The 18,109-nt window shown below is 50.9% G+C and overlaps 1 protein-coding gene across 3 annotated transcripts in view; it reads left to right on the top strand.

The window, feature by feature from the left end:
- Positions 1 to 18,109, top strand: part of DNAJC6 (DnaJ heat shock protein family (Hsp40) member C6) — a 56,341-nt gene continuing 38,232 nt past the window's right edge. The window contains exons 1-2 of one of the 3 annotated variants that reach the window (XM_063406896.1): positions 1 to 380; positions 8,945 to 9,077. In XM_063406896.1, coding sequence (XP_063262966.1) covers positions 9,065 to 9,077 — 13 coding nt within the window. In that variant the 5' untranslated portion in view covers positions 1 to 380; positions 8,945 to 9,064. Of the gene's footprint in view, positions 381 to 428; positions 1,115 to 8,884; positions 9,078 to 18,109 lie in introns of those variants that run through there. The other 2 variants (XM_063406897.1, XM_063406895.1) reach the window with 2 other exon arrangements.

The following is an 18,109-nucleotide window of genomic DNA, read 5'->3' as shown; positions in this document are numbered from 1 at the left end:
AAAAACAAAACAAAATCCAAAACAAAAAGAAAAGAATAAAAAGAAAGGAAAAAGAAAAAAACCAAAAAACCAACAGAAAACCAGTCAAGGGAAAGAAAAAAAAAATCAAGGAAAATAGAACCAAACCCTGCTGAGCTTGGCGCTGCAGACTCCAGATCCCACTCCAGGCCACATTTTGGGCGGTGTGATATGTCTGCCTCCATCCCCATCCTTCCCCGGTGTCTGTAATCCCCAAAATAACCCGGGAGCGGCTGGCAGGCGGCGGCAGCAGCGCCCCGGGCGGGCCGCGGCCGCTGCCGGGCGGGGAGCGGCGTGCGGGGCACGGCCGCGCTCGGCACCGCCGCCCGCAGCCCCCGGGATGCACGGCCCCCAGCAGCCCGGTAAGGAAAAGCTTCCCGGGGCCCGGGAACAGCGGGCACGGGGAGGAATTTGGGGAGGGGGGGTTGTTGTTTACGGCCGGTTTGTGCTGAGTAATTGGGGAAGGCGCGCTGGCATGGCAGGGATGGAGAGAATTCCCTGCTTTTCCAGCTGGTTATGTAAGAGGGCTGAGGGAAGGGATTGCAACCGGGGCGGCTCGGCCGGGCTGGGGAGGTGAGAGCTGGGGTTTGGGAATTGCACCTGGGCACGGAGCGCTGGATAAGCCCCCGGTCCCCGAGGGGAGCGCGGAGACCTCTTCTTGCACCCCAGAATTGGGGGGCTGTGCTTTTAGGGCTGTGCTTTTAGGGCTGTGCCTGGCAGCTCCGCGGCCGTATCGAATGAAAAGAAGGGGATTTTCAGGCTTAAAATAATAAGTGTAGCTTCTCTGAGGCCGGAGCCGGACCTGCTGCAGGAGGGGGATTGGTGGAGATGTCAGCACACAGGCGCTGCCGTCCAATGCTGATCCCAGCCTTTCCCTGCCAATCCAGCGGGAAGCTGACCTTCAACCCCCCCTCTCTGCTATGCCGAGGCAAACACAGGGCTGCACTCCCTTTAAAAACCCTGTTCCGGGCCAAAAAAAGAGCTCAGATTCGTAGGTAAATGCGGACATCGCTGCCGCGGCTCCGGCGGCGCTGAGGCAGCGGCGGGCGGGCGCTCCGGGAGGGGACGGAGCTGCCGGGGCTCCCCACGGCTCCAGGTAGGTGTTTATCCCCCCCGGCATCCCCAAAACAGCCCATAATTCCCGTCCGGCTGCTGTATTGGTGCCTGTCGTTATCACGGTCTTGTTTTGGATGTTGCCAGGGAGAGGAGGAGGAAGGAGGAGAGGGAGAAAGAGGAGGAGGAGGAGGAGGAGGGTGAGGAATGTTTCGTGCAAACCCTCAGGTCTGCAAACTCCCGACTTTATCCTCCCTCCGCAGCTGGACCAGGGCCTCCATCTTCTGCTATCCCTCCGACCGTGGATTTCTCTTAGTCATAGCCTTCCCTGAGGGGAGAGAGAGAGGAAAAAACCCTAAAATAAATCCCATCACAGCAGCGTCCGGAGCGATTCCGGCGGCACAGGCGGCGTGACGGCAACACCGGTGCCTCTAAATTTAGCCAGCAGTGCCACAGCCATCCCGGGAACGCTCCCGGCCCGGGGATGCAGCATTTTGGAGAGGCTGCAGCCCTTAAGGAGGCACCGGGTTTGTCCTTGAGCCGGGCTCTGGCCGCTGTGGAATTGCTGACCCGAGTAATCCCCGCCGCAGCCTCTCCCGCCCGCCCTCCGGCCCGGCTCTGGGGCAGGATCCCCCAAATCCCTCCCGCTCCGCTGGGAAAAGGCGCTGGCGGTGCCTTTGGAGCAGGATCCCCCCAATCCCTCCCGCTCCGCTGGGAAAAGGCGCTGGCGGTGCCTTTGGGGCAGGATCCCCCAAATCCCTCCTGCTCCGCTGGGAAAAGGAGCTGGCGGTGCCTTTGGAGCAGGATCCCCCCAAATCCCTCCTGCTCCGCTGGGAAAAGGCGCTGGCGGTGCCTTTGGGGCAGGATCCCCCAAATCCCTCCTGCTCCGCTGGGAAAAGGCGCTGGCGGTGCCTTTGGAGCAGGATCCCCCCAAATCCCTCCTGCTCCGCTGGGAAAAGGCGCTGGCGGTGCAGGGGGAAGGGAGCTGACTCCCCTGTAGGGTGCAGAGGTTGGCAGCCAGAGGTGTCATCCCATTTTGGGATGGGGATTGGGATGGCGGGGATGTGGTTCACACACGCCCAGCTCTGCTCAGGGGCTGGAATTCTCCTCGGGAAGGGATTTGGGATTGTCAGCACAAGAGGGATGTGGCAAAGGATGCAGCAAACATCCGGATTCAAAGGGGAGGCTGCTCCTCTCCCAGAATCCCAAAACCATCCAGGTGGGAAAAGCCCTCCGAGGTGATCCAGCCCAACCATTAATCCAGCTCTGCCCGAGCTCCAGGGATGCTCCAGAGGTCAGGAGATGCTGGAAGCCACTAGAACTGCCCATGGGATCCTAGATTTTTGGGAACAGGGCCCAGAAATCCCAGAATTCTGCGGATGTAGCGGGCAGAGATGTTGTAATTCCCATAAAAATTGGATTACTGATGCTTCTTCAGGGGTGCATAAAGCAGCCGTGGGAAACTCTCCAATTAAAATGCCATAAATAGGAGATCATTATTTATATGAAATTCGAAATCATTAATGGTTCCCACTAATATTTCTATGATGTTATTTTTTTACAAGATGTTTAGTATTTTATTACAATTTTAATTATTATTATTATGCTCAACTAGAAACAGTATTTTGTGAGCTCTTACAGTCCCAAAAGCAGATGAGGCCCTGTTTGATGGACACAAACAGCATATGGATTTCTTTCTCTTGAATAACCCCTTGTCCCCAGCAGCCAGAAATAATAAGGATGGGAATTGGTATCATTTAGATCCCTGAATTAAGGCTGGGAAAGGCAGAGATGGAGAAATTGGAAGACTGAGACCAGGGGCAGGATTTGCTCCAAATCCTCTGAAATGGGGCTTTTGCCATGCAGGAAAATCTGAATTTATTCCCTTCCCCAGACCATGATGGCAGCAAAATAGAAATTATCCTAAAAACCATTTGAATTCCTTTTCCAGGGAAGAGTTTTCAGGGAAAACTTTGCAGGAAGAGCAATTTCCTGTGGGCCAGCAGGGATTTCTGTGGTGCCTGTGAAGGGTGGGGAGCACCAGGCTCTCCCTCCCATCCCCTCCTGGCGTTGCTTTCCCACCCTGCCAGCTTTGGGAAGGATTTTAATCCCCACAGAGCTGCCAGGCTGGTGAATTATTTCAGAGCCACGTGGTTCAGAGCTGAGTCAGCACTCTCCAGCTCCGTGTCCATGGAGTTTTCCATGGATTTGTGTCTTGAAGGCTTCCCAGGAGAGCATTCCCAGCGGGGTGACACGAGGAAGCCGCAGGAGGCTGATGCAGGCAGTGCTGGAGGGGGTTTGGTACCTGTCCTGGTGGAAATGGGCACCAGGAGAAGGGGGAGGGACAACCCCAGCCTGATCCCTGCCCGGCTTCATGGGGATGGGATGTCCCCAGGGATGTCCCCAAGGTGCTGGCTCCAAATTTCCATCCAAAGCCACGGAATTCTGGAAAGGTTTGGGTTGGAAGGGCTTAAAGCCCATCCAGGGCCACCTCTGCCATGGGAGGTGACACCTCCCACTGTCCCAGAGTGCTCCAGCCTGGCCTTGGGCACTGCCAGGGATGCAGGGACAGCCACAGCTTCCCTGGGAATTCTATGCCAGGGCCTCCCTGCCCTCCCAGCCAGGAATTCTTTCCCAGTATCCATCTAAATCCCCCCTTTTCCAGCTTGAAGCCATTCCCTGTGTCCTGTCCCTCCATCCCTTGTCCCTCTCCAGCTCTCCTGGAGCCCCTTCAGCCCCTGTAGGTTGTGCTCATTCAGCACAGACTGTGCCCCTTCCTTTTCCCCAAACTGCCCCCTGGAATACCCTGGAATTCAGGGTGTCTGTACAATACCCCAAACCTCAGAGCACCACGTGGATTAAAACCCGGATCTGGGAGAGAGCAGGAGCAGCCCCGTGGAGCCTGTGGGAGGAACCCTTTGGAAATGATCATTTATGAACCTGAACCCAGACTGCCTCACTCAGGGGTGATGCAGGAGCCATAGGCCACCATAAGCTGAGACAAACACAATTTAAAAGTATTTTATATCAGCCAGAGCAACAAAGCTTTAGTGATACCATTTCCCCTGTTGGTTTTAGGTAAAAACCTGAATCCTGGCAGAAGGTAGAACCACATTAACGGGGCTCTGTTGTTTCTGGCCACCTTCCCTGTGCTGCCAGACCCTTCTGTATCTTCCTGGGCCCCTCTAACATCCAGCCAGGATCATCCATCCCAGTGAGGCTTGGAGTGAGAGCACAGCATTCCCCCACAATAAACCCTCACCCCATCCACCCCAAAGTGAAGGGATGGCAGTGGGGGCAGCCCCCAGCTGTGATTTCCCTCTGTTTTCATGGAAAAACTGATTTCCCTTGGTCAGAGCTACCTGAGAGCCATGACCTGAGTGTTTCCATCGAGTTCTCTGCTGCTGGAGCCTGACCCTGAGCTGCAGCTGCAGCTGATGCAACCCCACCGTGACACTTGGTTGTATAATTTTTCCTCCCTGTTTTCCCCACCAGCCATTTTCCAGTGCAGACAACACTAAATGCCCAGATTTTCCTCAGGATTTAACCACTTAACTCACAGTGAACGGGAAATGATGAATAAACAGCAGTTAGGCCACAAAATATCTGATCTTTACCAAAATACCTGATGGTGAATGGCTGTGCAGCCTCTGATTTTCCAACATTTTGCAGGCTGGGGACCTCCTGAGCCAGCATTTCCTATTTAATGGCCTCTTATGGATCCACTTCCCATCCCTTTCTCCTCTTTCTTTGTGAACCATGGACATTTTTAGCAGCTACAACAGCCCTTGGCAGGCAGCTCCGCAGCTCAGCGTTGCTGAGGAGCAAGACAAATCCTTGAACACTCCCAAACCCAGTCCTGGGCTGGGATGAGTAAATTGTGGATCATCCCTGACAGCTTTTTAACAAGACTGAAAGGCAAGAAATAAAAGCAGTGCTGATCCAGCAGTGTAGATAATGGGTGTGCTCTCACAGGGAGGAAAGGCTTTGAGAGTTGAGTATTTGTCACATCCTGTGTCATCCTAGGGTCCATCCTCAGAGGGAACACTCCAGCTCTGAGAACCGGGCTGGGTTTCACTGCAGCAAAGCCTCAAGGCTTCTCTGCTGAAGGTTAAGTCGAGTTTAACATTTAAACCCAGCCCAAACCATCTCAGAACCCCCTCTGCTTTTTGTTATAAATAACGAGACAGGCAGAGCCAGTTTGGAAGTTCCTGAATGTCCAGAGGGTTAAGAAGGGGTTGGCTCGTTTGGTGCCCCTCTCTCCACCCAGAGCCCCATCCCATCCCAGTTTTTCCCAGAACATCACGCCCCGCTCTGGGAATGTGCTCTGCTGCCCGGGGAGCCACCGCTCAGGGGCAGGCTGTGACAGCTCCTGCTCCAGGCAGGGACACACCATTCCCTCACCACAGGAAGGGACCACATGGCCATCCCTGACTCCAGGCCAAACCCCACTTTTTTATCCAGCACAAACCTGGGAGCTGCTTTGAGATGAATTCCTGGCTCTGAGCCCACACCCTGGGGTTGTTTTGCTGCCACATTCCCAGCGAGGGGATCGGGATCGCTGCTCCTGGCGCTGCCCGAGGAGTGAACGGAGGGCAGGAAAGGCGATCCCAGGTCTGCAGGGCACTGCTGGGAGCTCTCCCTGCCCTGGGAGATGAACTCTGAGGTCCCTCCCAACCCAAACCATTCCACAATCCTGAGATTTTGTGGCTCCACACCTGGGCTTGGCCACAACTCCCCTTTGTGCAGGGGGAGCTCAGCATTCCCAGGGGAGAAACTTTGGAACAAATGTTTGGTATGGCGAGTTTTTTAAAGGTATTGCTCTGGGTATTAAATTAATTTTAAAGCTCTATTTGCAATTCTAACCACACTCCCCAGTTTAATTGTGCTCCTGAAGAATTCAGGGTGTAATATTTCACCTGAGCTGTTCAGCTGTTGGGAGGGGAGGTGCAGAAAATGGAATTGCACCTCAGGACAGTTGGGGCTTGATTACAGCTACAAAGAGAGACTTTACCCAGGAGAGGCCCAGCCCAGACAGAGAAAAACAGCCAGAGGTTGGCAAATCAATTTTTCCCAAGGTCAGGAATGGGGAGAGTTTGTATCTCTTGAGGTTTGAGCAACAAAATCCTCCTTAGCACGTCCTGAACACCTCCCCAGCCCTCGTGGCCCCTGCCAGCCTCGCCCCTCAGTCAGGGCACCTCAAATCTGCCACCAGCCACTGCCCAATAAAATGAATATTTCTGAGGGGCTCATCCCCTACCTCTTCCTTTTCAGTTTTGAAAACTGCCATGTGCAGTTCAAAGTTATTTGATTTTGCTTGGATTTTTTTGTTGTTGTTATAGCGTTTTTTATACTGTAGCTCTCCAAAAACCAGAGGAACCACGTGGCCCTGCTTGAGCCCAGCTCACAGGGAGAAGGGAGGGAGAGGGGAATATTATTTTATATGTTCTTTTCAGCTAAAGGGGATGAGTGCAGTGTCACCTGAACCCCACAGGATTCCCTAATCCCATCTCTATGTGTTTGTACAAGCAAGGCTGGGACTTCGAGGTCGTTTCCTCCTCCCCCTCTGGCTCAGGATGCCCTGGAGTGGCTGCTCTGTCCCTTGGTGCTTTGCAGAATTCCCTTTTTCCAGCTGGAGCTTCAGGCTGTGGTGGTGATTCCTCTGTGATCCCCCAAAAGCTCGGACAAGGAAAGGAATTTATAACAGATTCAATAAGGAGGAGCACAGGGGTTTTTTTTCCTGAAAAAGCAGAGGCAGACAGACCTTGGCTGCTCTGCACTGAGGGAGTGGCTGCTGGATTGAGGATATGGAATTCTGTCCAAGCTGAGCTTCTGGAGATGATGGATGCAGGGTGGACACCAGAGGTGATGGGGTTTAGGCTCTGCAGGGTTTGTCTGGGGCAGGTTCCTCCACTCAGCCCCTCCAGAGCAGGAGGCTTTGAGCACTCCTGGAAATGTCACAGAGCCTCCATGTGCCTCCTCCACCTGTTTTGATGCGTTTGGCTTTACCTGAGCAAGCAAAACAAATGAAAACTCACCTCCACCCCCACAGATTTCCCATTTTCATCCCAGAGCACAGGAATTGTTTTATCCTAGACTGACTAGGAGAGGCTGGCAGATGTGATTCCCTAGCAAGGATCACAGAATCCTGGAATGGCTTGGGTCGGAAAGGACCTACCAAACCATCTTGTTCCAACCCTCTGCCACAGGCAGGGAAACCTCCCACTAACCCAAGTTGCTCAGAATATACAAAATAGCTCAGACAATGTGTTTATTTTTAATTTTATTAACTTGCTGCTTGTGGGTGCCAAGAGGGAGGGGCCCATCCCTGCTGGCCAGTGTTGCAACCCAAGCATTGCTCCACACAGACCAAAGTATGGAGGGGGTGGAAAACACAACCCCAGCCTTGAGTTCAAGCTGCTCCTGCTGCTGACAGGGAGCTGCTCTTTGTCAGGTCAGTTCATTCTTGGTTTGCTGCTTGTAAACCTGCCGGGGTTGTTCTGGGGAAATTCTGGGTCACAGATGCACCTTGTCTGCTCCCTGTGAAATCACAGGGGTTACATAAACGGCAGCACATGACGAGGCATGGCTGCAGCAGATGTCTGCTGCCCCAGAGTGTTCAGCAGGAAATTTCAGCCAGGTGCCAGTGATATTTCAAGGCTTGGGTGTTGCTACACAAGTGGTGGAATCAGAGAACCTCAGAATTATTTGGGTTGGGAGGGAATTTGAAGTTTCTCCAGTCCCACCCCTTGCCATGACAGGGACACCTTTGCCCATCCCAGGTGGCTCCAAGCCCTGTCCAGCCTGGCCTTGCTTATTGATGTCATTGCTTTAGAAACAAAACTGGGCAGTGTTTTTGAGCAGAGAACTTTCCTTTCTGCACAAGATCAAAGGCATGCTCAGGTCTGCTTGCTAGGGCTTCCTTCTGCCTTCAGTTTTCCTTAAATTACAAATAAATCCGCTTAGAAGCGTTTAGCAGTGCTCATTTCCTTTGGAGCATCCCTCGGTTCCTCTGTTCCGTGCAAAATGAAATTACAACGTACCGGCCCTGGCTGAAAACGGCGTCTGAGCAAGGCACAGCTCATCCCTTGTTCAGGGCCACACTCTGCCTCGGTCCAGAGTCTGTTTTCATGGGAACAGCTAAAAATAGATGGGTGACAACAACAAAAATGTCTTTAGCAGTCGGTGGCACTGCTGGGAGCCAGAGGCAGCAGCGGCACAAGCCAAGGCTGGATCCCACCAGGATGCGGCCGCTGGGATCCCTCCGGTTCCCCACCCACTCCCAGCTGGGCGTTCCACCGGCCCAGGGATGCTCCCGAGGGTTTTGGGGGCTGGTGCAGCGGTGCTGTGCCAGCCCCGAAGGCGGTGACCTTGGAAGGAAGGCTCCTTTCCGTGGCGCGACACAAAGATCTCGGTGTCACCGCTGCCAGAGCCCCTCCAGGGCCGCGCACCCAGCCCTGGGGCGGCGGGACGCGCCGGCACGGGAGGGCTCCCCGCCACAAGGCGGGGATGGCAGCCGGGAGAGGGAAATGGTGTCGAGCCAGCACTTTTCCCTCGCTGATGGCTCGCGGAGCCGCTCGGCCGAGCTCCCCCATCCATCGCACGCTGCTCCCGCCGGGCGCCGCGTCCTCCCCGCCCGCTTCCGGCGGCTGCGGGGGGGCGGCCGCGCTGCCGGCCCGCCCTTCCCCTCCCCTCGGGGCGGCCGGAGCGCTCGCCGTGCCCTCCCTCTCTCCCGCCATCCCTCCCTCTCTCCCTCCATCCATCCCTCCCTCCCTCCCGCGGCGCCGGAGCCGCTCGCCCGCCCGGCTCGCCCATGAGCCTGCTGGGGAGCTACCGGAAAAAGCCGGGCAGTGACGGCTATGAATCCTTGCAGCTCGTGGACAGCGGCGCTGAGCGCGGCGGGGCGGCCGCGGGGCCGGCGCGGAGCCCCGGGCGGCAGCAGCAGCAGCAGCAGCAGCAGCAGCAGGCGCAGCCCCGCGCCGACGGCAGCACCATGGACAGCTCAGGTACGGCACGGCTCGGCTCGGCACGGCTCGGTGGCCGCGGGGACGGCGGCGGCCCTTTGTCCGGGGATGGAGGGGAGGCAGCGCCGCAGAACCCTCGGTGCTGCCTCCTGATCCCCCCCGCCCCCCCGCCCTCTCTGCCTCTCCCCACCCCGCTCCAGAGCATGAGGGAAAATGGATGGAGCGCTCTGGGATCTTTCCCCGCCACGCCACGGAATTCTCAGCATTGTCCTGAGGTGGTTTTTTGTTGTTTTTCCCTCCCCACCCCCGCCCCTCCTCTAAAAGGCACTCGTCAAAGTGAGTTGGATTAATTCTGATGGATGATGCGCTGCGTGCACCATTTTTTTTTTTTTAATCAGGGAGTAAAGGACCAGATGGTCTTTATGGCTGGTAATGGGATAGAGAGATCTTCACCTCGAAAGGTTCAAATTTGCCTGGAGAACCAGGAATGGAGAGTGGGCACGCTCTGAAGGATCCCTCTGGTTCTGGTTCCTTACCTGTGCCCATCTCCAGGAGCACCCCCAGCCTCTGCAGGGAACTTCTGGAGCTCAGCCCGGCGCAGGGAAACACCCTGGCAGCTTGGGAGGGAGCACCTTTATGTCCACCCATTGTTGCAGTGTGGAATCATGGAATCATGGAATGCTTTGGGTTGGAAAGGGCCTTAAATCTCATCCCATTCCAAACCTCTGCCATGGCAGGGACACCTCCCCTATCCCAGGTTGTTCCAACCTGGCCTTGGGCACTGCCAGGGATCCAGGGGCAGCCACAGCTGCTCTGGGCACCCTGTGCCAGGGCCTGCCCACCCTGCCAGGGAACAATTCCTTCTGTAAATCTGACCTAAATTTCCCCTCGTTCAGTTTGAGCCCTTTCCTCCTTGGCCCCTCACTGCAATTCCCACTGAAAACACCTGCACTGCCCTGAAAGGCAGGGCCAGAGGCGCTCCATGAGCACTTCAGACACAGCATCTTCTTTTTAACCTGGTAACCTCTTTTCGAGGGGAAAAAAAACCTTAATGAGCCATGGCTGGGCTTGGGCAGGGAGAGCCCTAGCACTGATCTTTTTCCCTCATTTTCTCTGATGTAACAAGAGTCATAAAATCCTGGAATGGTTTGGGTTGGAGAGACCTTAAAACCCATCCAGTGCCACCCCCTGCCATGGCAGGGACACCTCCCACTGTCCCAGGTTTCTCCAGCCCTGTCCAACCTCCTCCTCAGTCATGTTTTCCTCTTCCCCTTTGCCATCTGAATTTACTTCCAAGTCTCCTTACAGGCTGCTGTTTGTTTTTCTATAACTTCATTTTTTTTTTTACTCCTCAACTTCAGAAACATCCTTGAATTTGCTGCTCCAACATCTCTGCTGCAATTGCTCATAATCACAGGCTGTGCCAGCAGCTCCTTACTCACAGTGGGCTGCTGTGTTAGAGTGATTGGGGTTCTCACAGCTGCTGGGATGCTGAGGTGCTGCAGGCAGGGTAATATCTATCATCAAGGCCATTGCCTGGATGAATTTCCTGGGAGGGCAGGGAGCAGAGGCAGACGTGTGCTGGGACGTGGTGCTGGCACCCAGGCAGGGGTGGCCTCGTGCTGGGGCTCCTCTCCAGCCCCATCCTGGGCTGTCATTTGAGTGCAGCTCAATTTGGTTTTCTGGTTTTGCTGAGCAAAAAAAAAAACCACCCCAAACTGCTCACGGACAGCCAGACAATGCCATTATTTACAGGTTTTCTGCAATATTCAGCCATTTCCACTCTGCAGCTACTCTGGTTCTAGCCTAGAGCATTAAATTGTATTAATGGCCTCTACCAGTTTCCAGGATGTTCTTCCCAAACACATGGGCTGGATCAAGGGCTGGCTCTGGGATTTAGGAGCTGATTTTTAAGGGACCTGTCTCAGAGTTTTCTCCTTTTAGTTCAGTTTTCAGTTTTCTCACTGCCTCAATTTTACAGGTGCTCTGAACAATACACCTGGCACTTGAGCAGCAAAAAACCTCAGGTGTTGACATGGCCCTTGAATTCTATTTATAGGATATATATTTTTTTAATAACCTCCTTATTTAAGAAGGACTATTTGGTGGTTGTTGCAAAACAAAATTTTTTAAAAAAATTCTGTGTAGAGTGTGATGCTGTGTTCCAAACCTGGACTCCACACTTGTATCTCTGCTGTTCATCTGAGCACTTCAGGCTGATAAATTCCTAATTTCTCCCAGCTCACTGCAAAGCCATTTTTCTTTGCCAACTATGAAATTACAGCAGCTTAAAGAACCAAATCCACCCCTCAGGTGTGCTTGTGATTCCGAGTGATTTGGTAATTGAAGTTGCTCCTGCATTTGGGGACATGATTTATCTTTCGGGCAGGCTGCAGATGGATAATTGGGGACAAGGATTAGGGAGCAGTGGAAGACACAGACAGGAAAATAGAGTGGTTGGGATTTTGGCTTAAGAGGAGCAAGGGAAAATACCACCACCCACCTCCTGTGCATGTTGGGGTTTCTTTAAATTGAGAAAATATTCATATTATAAATATTTCAGACTCCTCCCAATGATGCCAAAGTTGAAACTCCCAAGGTGGGCAGTGGTTGAGAATCATTCAGTTGGGAAAAGAGATCTGAATTCCTCAGGAAGGAGGAGGGTGGAGTAAAATCCATCTCAGGGACAAAAATGTGCTGCTGGGTTCTGGTGGGACAGGGAAATCTCCTGTCTGAAATTCTGTGTCAGACCCTGAAGGAGAAATCCTTGAGGTGCCAATATCGTTATGTCCTTCCTTCTTTTTTCCCTGGTGTTGAATGATTGTTTCCTGTGGGGCAGAGCAGCTGCAGTTTGCAGTTGAGGAGGGAACAGTCTGGATGGACAACCCAGAGATGGGGGACACTGGGGCACTGGTCTGTCTGGCAGGGTGAACAGAGTGGGAACAGAGAATCCTGGAATCATTAATGCTGGAAAAGTTCTCTCAGGTCATCAGGTCCCACCATGCCCAGCACTGCCACGGCCAGCACTGCCCCGTGTCCCCAAGTGCCACATCCACATGGATTTTAAATCCTTCCAGGCATGGGGACTCTACCCCTGCCCTGGGCAGCTGTGCCAGGGTTGGAAAACCCTTTCTGGAAAGAAATTTTTTCCCAAAAATGCAATCTAAACCCCTCCTGTGCAGCCTGGGGCTGTTCCCTCTCCTACTGTCCCTGTTCCTGGGAGCAGATCCCAAATCCCCCCAGCTGTCCCCTCCTGTCAGGAGCTGTGCAGAGCCTCAAGGGCTCCACTGAGCCTCCTTTTCTCCAGGCTGAGCCCCTTTCCAGCTCCCTCAGCCTCTCCTGGGGCTCCAAACCCTTCCCCAGCCACATTCCCTGCCCTGCTCCAGCCCCTCAATGTCCTTGTCCTGAGGGCCCCAGAACTGTCCCCAGGCCTGGGGGCCTGGGACAGGCCTTGCCCTGCTCCTGCTCCATCTCTGGGTGCAGGGAAGGACCATTTCCAACGAAGCTAAAAGGCTGAACAGTCAAAGCTTTCTCTTCTTTCCCCTCACACTGGATTTCTTCTGCACCTGGGCATAGGAAAATGCCCTTTGCTCTGTGGAATATACGTGTGGGGGTCACTAGTGAGCAATTCCACACATTGGATGGGTGAGGATTTGTGCTGAAGGCAAAGCACTGGCACTTCTGTCGCAAATTGCTGCTGGTTTCACTAACGGGGCTGTGTTTGCTGTCACCAACTCCCAGGAGCTGAGGAACTGGGCTCCCGTTTGGTTTTTCTATTAATTTCTTTAAACTAATGCAAAGTATTAGATCTTCAAGCTTCCTCTCCTAATGCAGATTTGCAGCCTCATAAACACCTTCTTGCAAGGAAGATAATCAGTGGTTGCAGCTTGGTTCCAACTCCCAAGTGCTTCTGATTATTGGCTTAATATTTTTTGTTTTTTGGACTGGTGTTGCTCAGAGTGAAAAGAGAAAAGAAGCAAAAACCAAGCACCAGAAACCCAGGGTTGTTGCTGGAAGGCAGGAGCTTCTCATGGATGGCAGGGAGCTGGCACAGAGGGGCTGGAAGGGACTCTGAATCCTGAAGGGAATCCTGGAATGGTTTGGGTTGGAAGGACCTTAAAGCTCATCCAGTGCCACCCCTGCCATGGCAGAGACACCTTCCCCTGGCCCAGGCTGCTCCAGCCTGGCCCGGGACACTGCCAGGGATCCAGGGGCAGCCACAGCTGCTCTGGGATTTCTATTCCAAGGCCTGCCCACCCTGCCAGGTGTTATAAACGCCAGGACAAATTTATTGCCAAATTCAATAGTTTGGTTTATTAACATCCAAATCACAAAATTTAGAATCAAATTATAACAATTTCAAACAATAAAAACAAAACAATACGAACCCCACGAACAGCAAACTTACTTGACCGAAGTTCTCCCGGGAAAAGTAGAGCCAAGGGTGACCCCAGAGACACAGGACCTGGCAGCCTTGTCTCTAGCTGGGTTCACAAACTTGCCCACCTAAAGACCCAACTTAAATACACTTAGTTTCCCCCTCGGCAACTTTCCTCCCATTGTTTCTCTAATCATCGACCATTAACTTTATTTACATTAATTCCCGAAAGGGTCCCCGGGCACATTCAAATGCTAATGTCCAGAGTTAGTCCTTGCTTTGAGTAACTGTCGTAGAGGTGTGTGATGACCGGTGTAAGTCCTCGCTGGCACGTCTTTGCTGGCACGTAGCGTTTGACCTGTTGCGAGTCCCAATGAGTTGAGCTGCACGTAGGCAGGGGCAAGTCGTTCTCACCTTCCATTTTTGGAACCCGGAAGATCAGGGAGGTGCTTTACAGAAATTCATACAATATATATCACAGTTCCCAATCTATAATTATTTATAAAACATGAATTAAATAACCATATTTCCCACAACTCCCCCATTTCTTTTCTTTTGTCAATAATTTTAATTCATGTTTTGTATTTAACTTAATTGTTTTCCTCTCTCGAGTTTCCCGTTCCTTGGAGAAACACCTGACCAGCGATTCCTGAACCATGTTTGCCTTTTCTGCTTTTCTTCTATCTTTCCAATTCCCATGTCCCTGACTGCCTTTGAGTGCCAGCTAGTTACTTGTGTCTTAACAGGGGTAACTTTTTGGAGGAGCCTTATGTCACACTCCCTAGAGTGATCCGCAGAGGCTTCCCTCTGTCTGGCCCAGCGTCTGTCGGGTTGCAACCGAACAACGGGGAAGTTTCTTCGCGACAGCAGGGGCTCTCTGCTCGGACCCTCGGGGTGGTTCGGACGGCACACCTCCTTTTTTAAAAATTCCCCACCGAGATTACTTTACTTGCTCTGCCACCCACGGCACTACATTAGTTCGACGGCACTCCGTGGCTAACACTTGGGCCTTTAGATCCAATTTTCCCTTTAACCCCTTTTCGTATATTGAATACCACCCGGGATACTTTGGTTCTATCAATCCCAAACGTGTGGCACAGTTTAAGAATCGCATAGTCAGAGTCTGTTTTTCCTCAGAACACCTGGGGCATAACCCCAGCGGCCCCCCCACCCCCACTTGCAGTGCACCACCCAAATTTCAAGACAATAATTGTATTTGAAATGGATATATGGATTGCAGGGGGGCATCCAGGTTCAGAGCAGCGCATGGATATTTCTTCTGCCATTTGTTTCTGATATCCTGGGGTTGGAGTTCTTTCTCTTTAAATTTCTGGAGCTCCGGATTCACCCTTCCTGATGTTCTAACACCTTCCTTCTGGTTACCCTTCCCTCTCTCAGTCCTCCTTGTCGGGTGGTTATTAAGTTTCCTTTGAGGCTCCTCTAGGCTGCAGCTTAATGTTTCCAGGGTGTTGGCATCCTCGGTGCAGCCGGACCCTCAGATCTCCGGGGGAAGAGATGACCTTCCATTCGGGGTTTTCCCTCGGGGCTGTTAGTTTCTTAACCCTGGAGGCGTGTGTCCAGCCTCTTTCAGCTGTTCGGATGGTTGTATCTGTAGTTAAAAGGACAAGAAAGGGTCCCTCCTAATGAGGGGTTAATGACACCGCTTTCCAAGCTCTGATCAGTACTTTACCTCCTGGTTGTATCTCATGAATATACATCGAAATCCTGCAACTTCCTCAGATTGAATTTACCTAATACAAAATTCCAAACCAGCCCAATACTACAAGAATATTGTATAAAGAGAATCCCTGTCATGTCTACCATTCAGAAAATCTGAATATTAGAACAAGTTATCTAATAGTACATTCACACCTTTACCATAAAAACAATTTTGTCCCTGGATCACTATGATTCTCACCTCACTATCCACCCAATGTACCATACCATCCAGAATTTTTCCCCTTTTTTGTACTGTTACAAGAAAAATCAGAAAGAAAATTTTACTTCTTATTAAACATACAAACAATTCTTTTTACATCCTACCAATACTTCTGACAGTGTCCACTGGATATATAGCGAGCAAACAATAAACACTAAGACTACTCCAAATCCCATAGTATTAACACAGGTTTTAGCTTTTTAAAGAAAAATTCAGTTTAAAAAATCATAGATGAGCACAAACAATTTGGGCTTATTTCAAGAATCAAACTCAGCACATTCAGAGTGATTTGGCATACAAACAAACATTCATAAAACCCAGTATCCTACAATGCTCGGTGACAACAGCAGTTTCCAGGACAATCAGCTGTTAAGGTTACACACATCCTCACTCAGTTTCTACAGCCTCAGTGTAATGAGTCTGCACTGCTGCTAATTAACTGAACTACAAATTTATATTCCAGACCCCTACTCAGCACATTCTCAGATACACACAGCCAAAAGAAGGACGCAACTTGAGTGAGACAATGAGACCACCTTGTCCCTATTTTCGATGTGCACCCTGCCATGGCCATTCTCACTCAGCCTCCAAGAAGCATCTGCCTTCACAACTGCTTCTCACCCTTGCTTCAGCCACCCCTAATGATCAGCAAAATTAACACAATTCCAGAAGCACTATCGGACCTTTCAGCTCTGCTGTTAGCTTGATGGCGACACTTCTTATTTTGGTTTGTAATTCCACTGCCTCGTAGCAATTGTGACTACACTCCTCAGATCCTCCCCAGGACCGAAACTGGGCGGGGTTTCAAGCAGCAGCAGTACGGAGTTCTAACTCCGGGGAATTTACCAGAATTGCCTCATATTTCAATAGCCGGGATTCAGTAAGCCATTTAAAACATACCCCACCGGTTTCCTGGCTCCCGCCCACTCCTGTGTAAGAACTCCATACGCCGTGTGATTGCTAACATCCACGAAAAGCTGGAACTCCCGGTTAATATACCGGGGCAGTTCCCATCAACTACTCGTGCAGATCCGTCTACAAACCATTTCTCACAGACAGGATCAGCTGCAGACCCCTATTTCAGCGTGGCAAGATACAATCCTGCAGCAGTAGCTGAAGTGACTTCTTCCCTTCATCAGAGAGCCAATTCAAACAGTCAGTGAGTAGTACAACTTAATAAAGGATAACTTTAAGCAAAATTTGTACAAATTAAGAGAAAAACTTAAGACCTCACCCATAATCCTGGGGGAGTATTTTAACAAGACCGAAAAAACAAAGCACACCAAATAGAAGAAACTATTACAAAGAGCAGAACTTACTCTGTAATAAACCATACATTACTTAAATTCGGAACTTAAAACCCAGAAGTTTTCCAAAGCCAGGAGTCACTGTAAACATCAGGCCCCGGTAATCAGACAGCTTTATCTAGTACAATTATCAGAACATTAACACTACTGCTTTTTACTTCAGTCCAAAAAAACTTCACAAACTTAGCCTTTCTTAACAAACAAACTCGAGATAACTTGTGCCTAATTCCCAAAGTAAAGCTCCTGTATTTGCTATACATTCTTGCGTATTATTAAACTTAAATACACAAGCAAACACCGACCAAACTTAACACCGGTGACAAAATGCTGCCTCTCATACATCACTTACTCTCCACCAGAAAAACACAGGCACCAGGGCAACCTCAAGGTTCACATCCTCCAAATTGAGGAGCAAGTAAGAAGACATAATATCAAAGGGACAACACAAACCATCTAAAATTAAGAATCCCGGTTCCCAACTAGATAAAATACATACAGAATAGGAACTGCAAAGAATAAAGAAAAATCCTGTAACTACCAACACAGAGAATTATACCACTTTCCCAACTTAATACTAGAATCCTGACTCCAATTACCATTCCAACACTATCTCGACAGAAAGATTTAGTTTCCTGCCTCTCAACAGCCGCTTTAATTTGGACTTCACCGGCCACATGCTTCAACCTTTTGAAAGAAAAACTGAAACACACAAAACCCTTGCAGTACACTGTCTGCCAACACAAATGCCATATTCCTGCTCAAGCTGACAATCCGAATTCAAAATGTAGCAATTGTTTCAAACATAGACGAGCTACATCCACCATACTATCAACCTTTTGATTTGCACAAAATCCTCACATACAGTAGACAGACAACTAAAAGGAAGATATATTTTCAGCTTTTCAAGAACAAACACCTAGGTATTTCCTACGCATAAGTATAGCTCCCATTCTTGGTCTCTTCTCTCAATACTTTTATCTATTTTTGCTTCTTATTTCGCCTTACAGGGCGGTTTTCTGCCCCGGGCAGCCTTGTCTAATCACTTTAAAACTGCCGCTTTCCTTCGTCTCCCGGCAACCATGGACTGACTCGCCCTGCCGCTTGCGGGAAGGGGCGGGTTTCGTTCCATTCCCACGTTAGTGAAAAGAAAAAGAAAAAAAAAAAACAACTCCGCCGATCTCGTCCAGGAGAAAAAAAACTCTTAAAGCAAAATACACAACTCTAGGGAGTCTCCAAAATGTATTCAGCCTGAAGTAAAAGATCTACCACCACCAAGGAAAAGAGTAGGCAAGATTCCTTTTAATCCCTTTTCTATCTTTTTCTCCTTTTGCAGACTTGCGTGAATTTTCGCATTTCTAATTTGCACGCTTCCCAACACCACTAGTTATTCTCTAATGCATTCCAATTCACCTTTGGTAATTTCTGTTTTGCTCTACTGTCAAATTTCTTA

The sequence above is a fragment of the Prinia subflava genome, chromosome 10 (genome assembly GCF_021018805.1).
Source record: "Prinia subflava isolate CZ2003 ecotype Zambia chromosome 10, Cam_Psub_1.2, whole genome shotgun sequence".
Classification (NCBI taxonomy): domain Eukaryota; kingdom Metazoa; phylum Chordata; class Aves; order Passeriformes; family Cisticolidae; genus Prinia; species Prinia subflava.
Note: the sequence above shows the minus strand (reverse complement) of the source record. Positions and strands in the feature narration are given on the sequence as shown.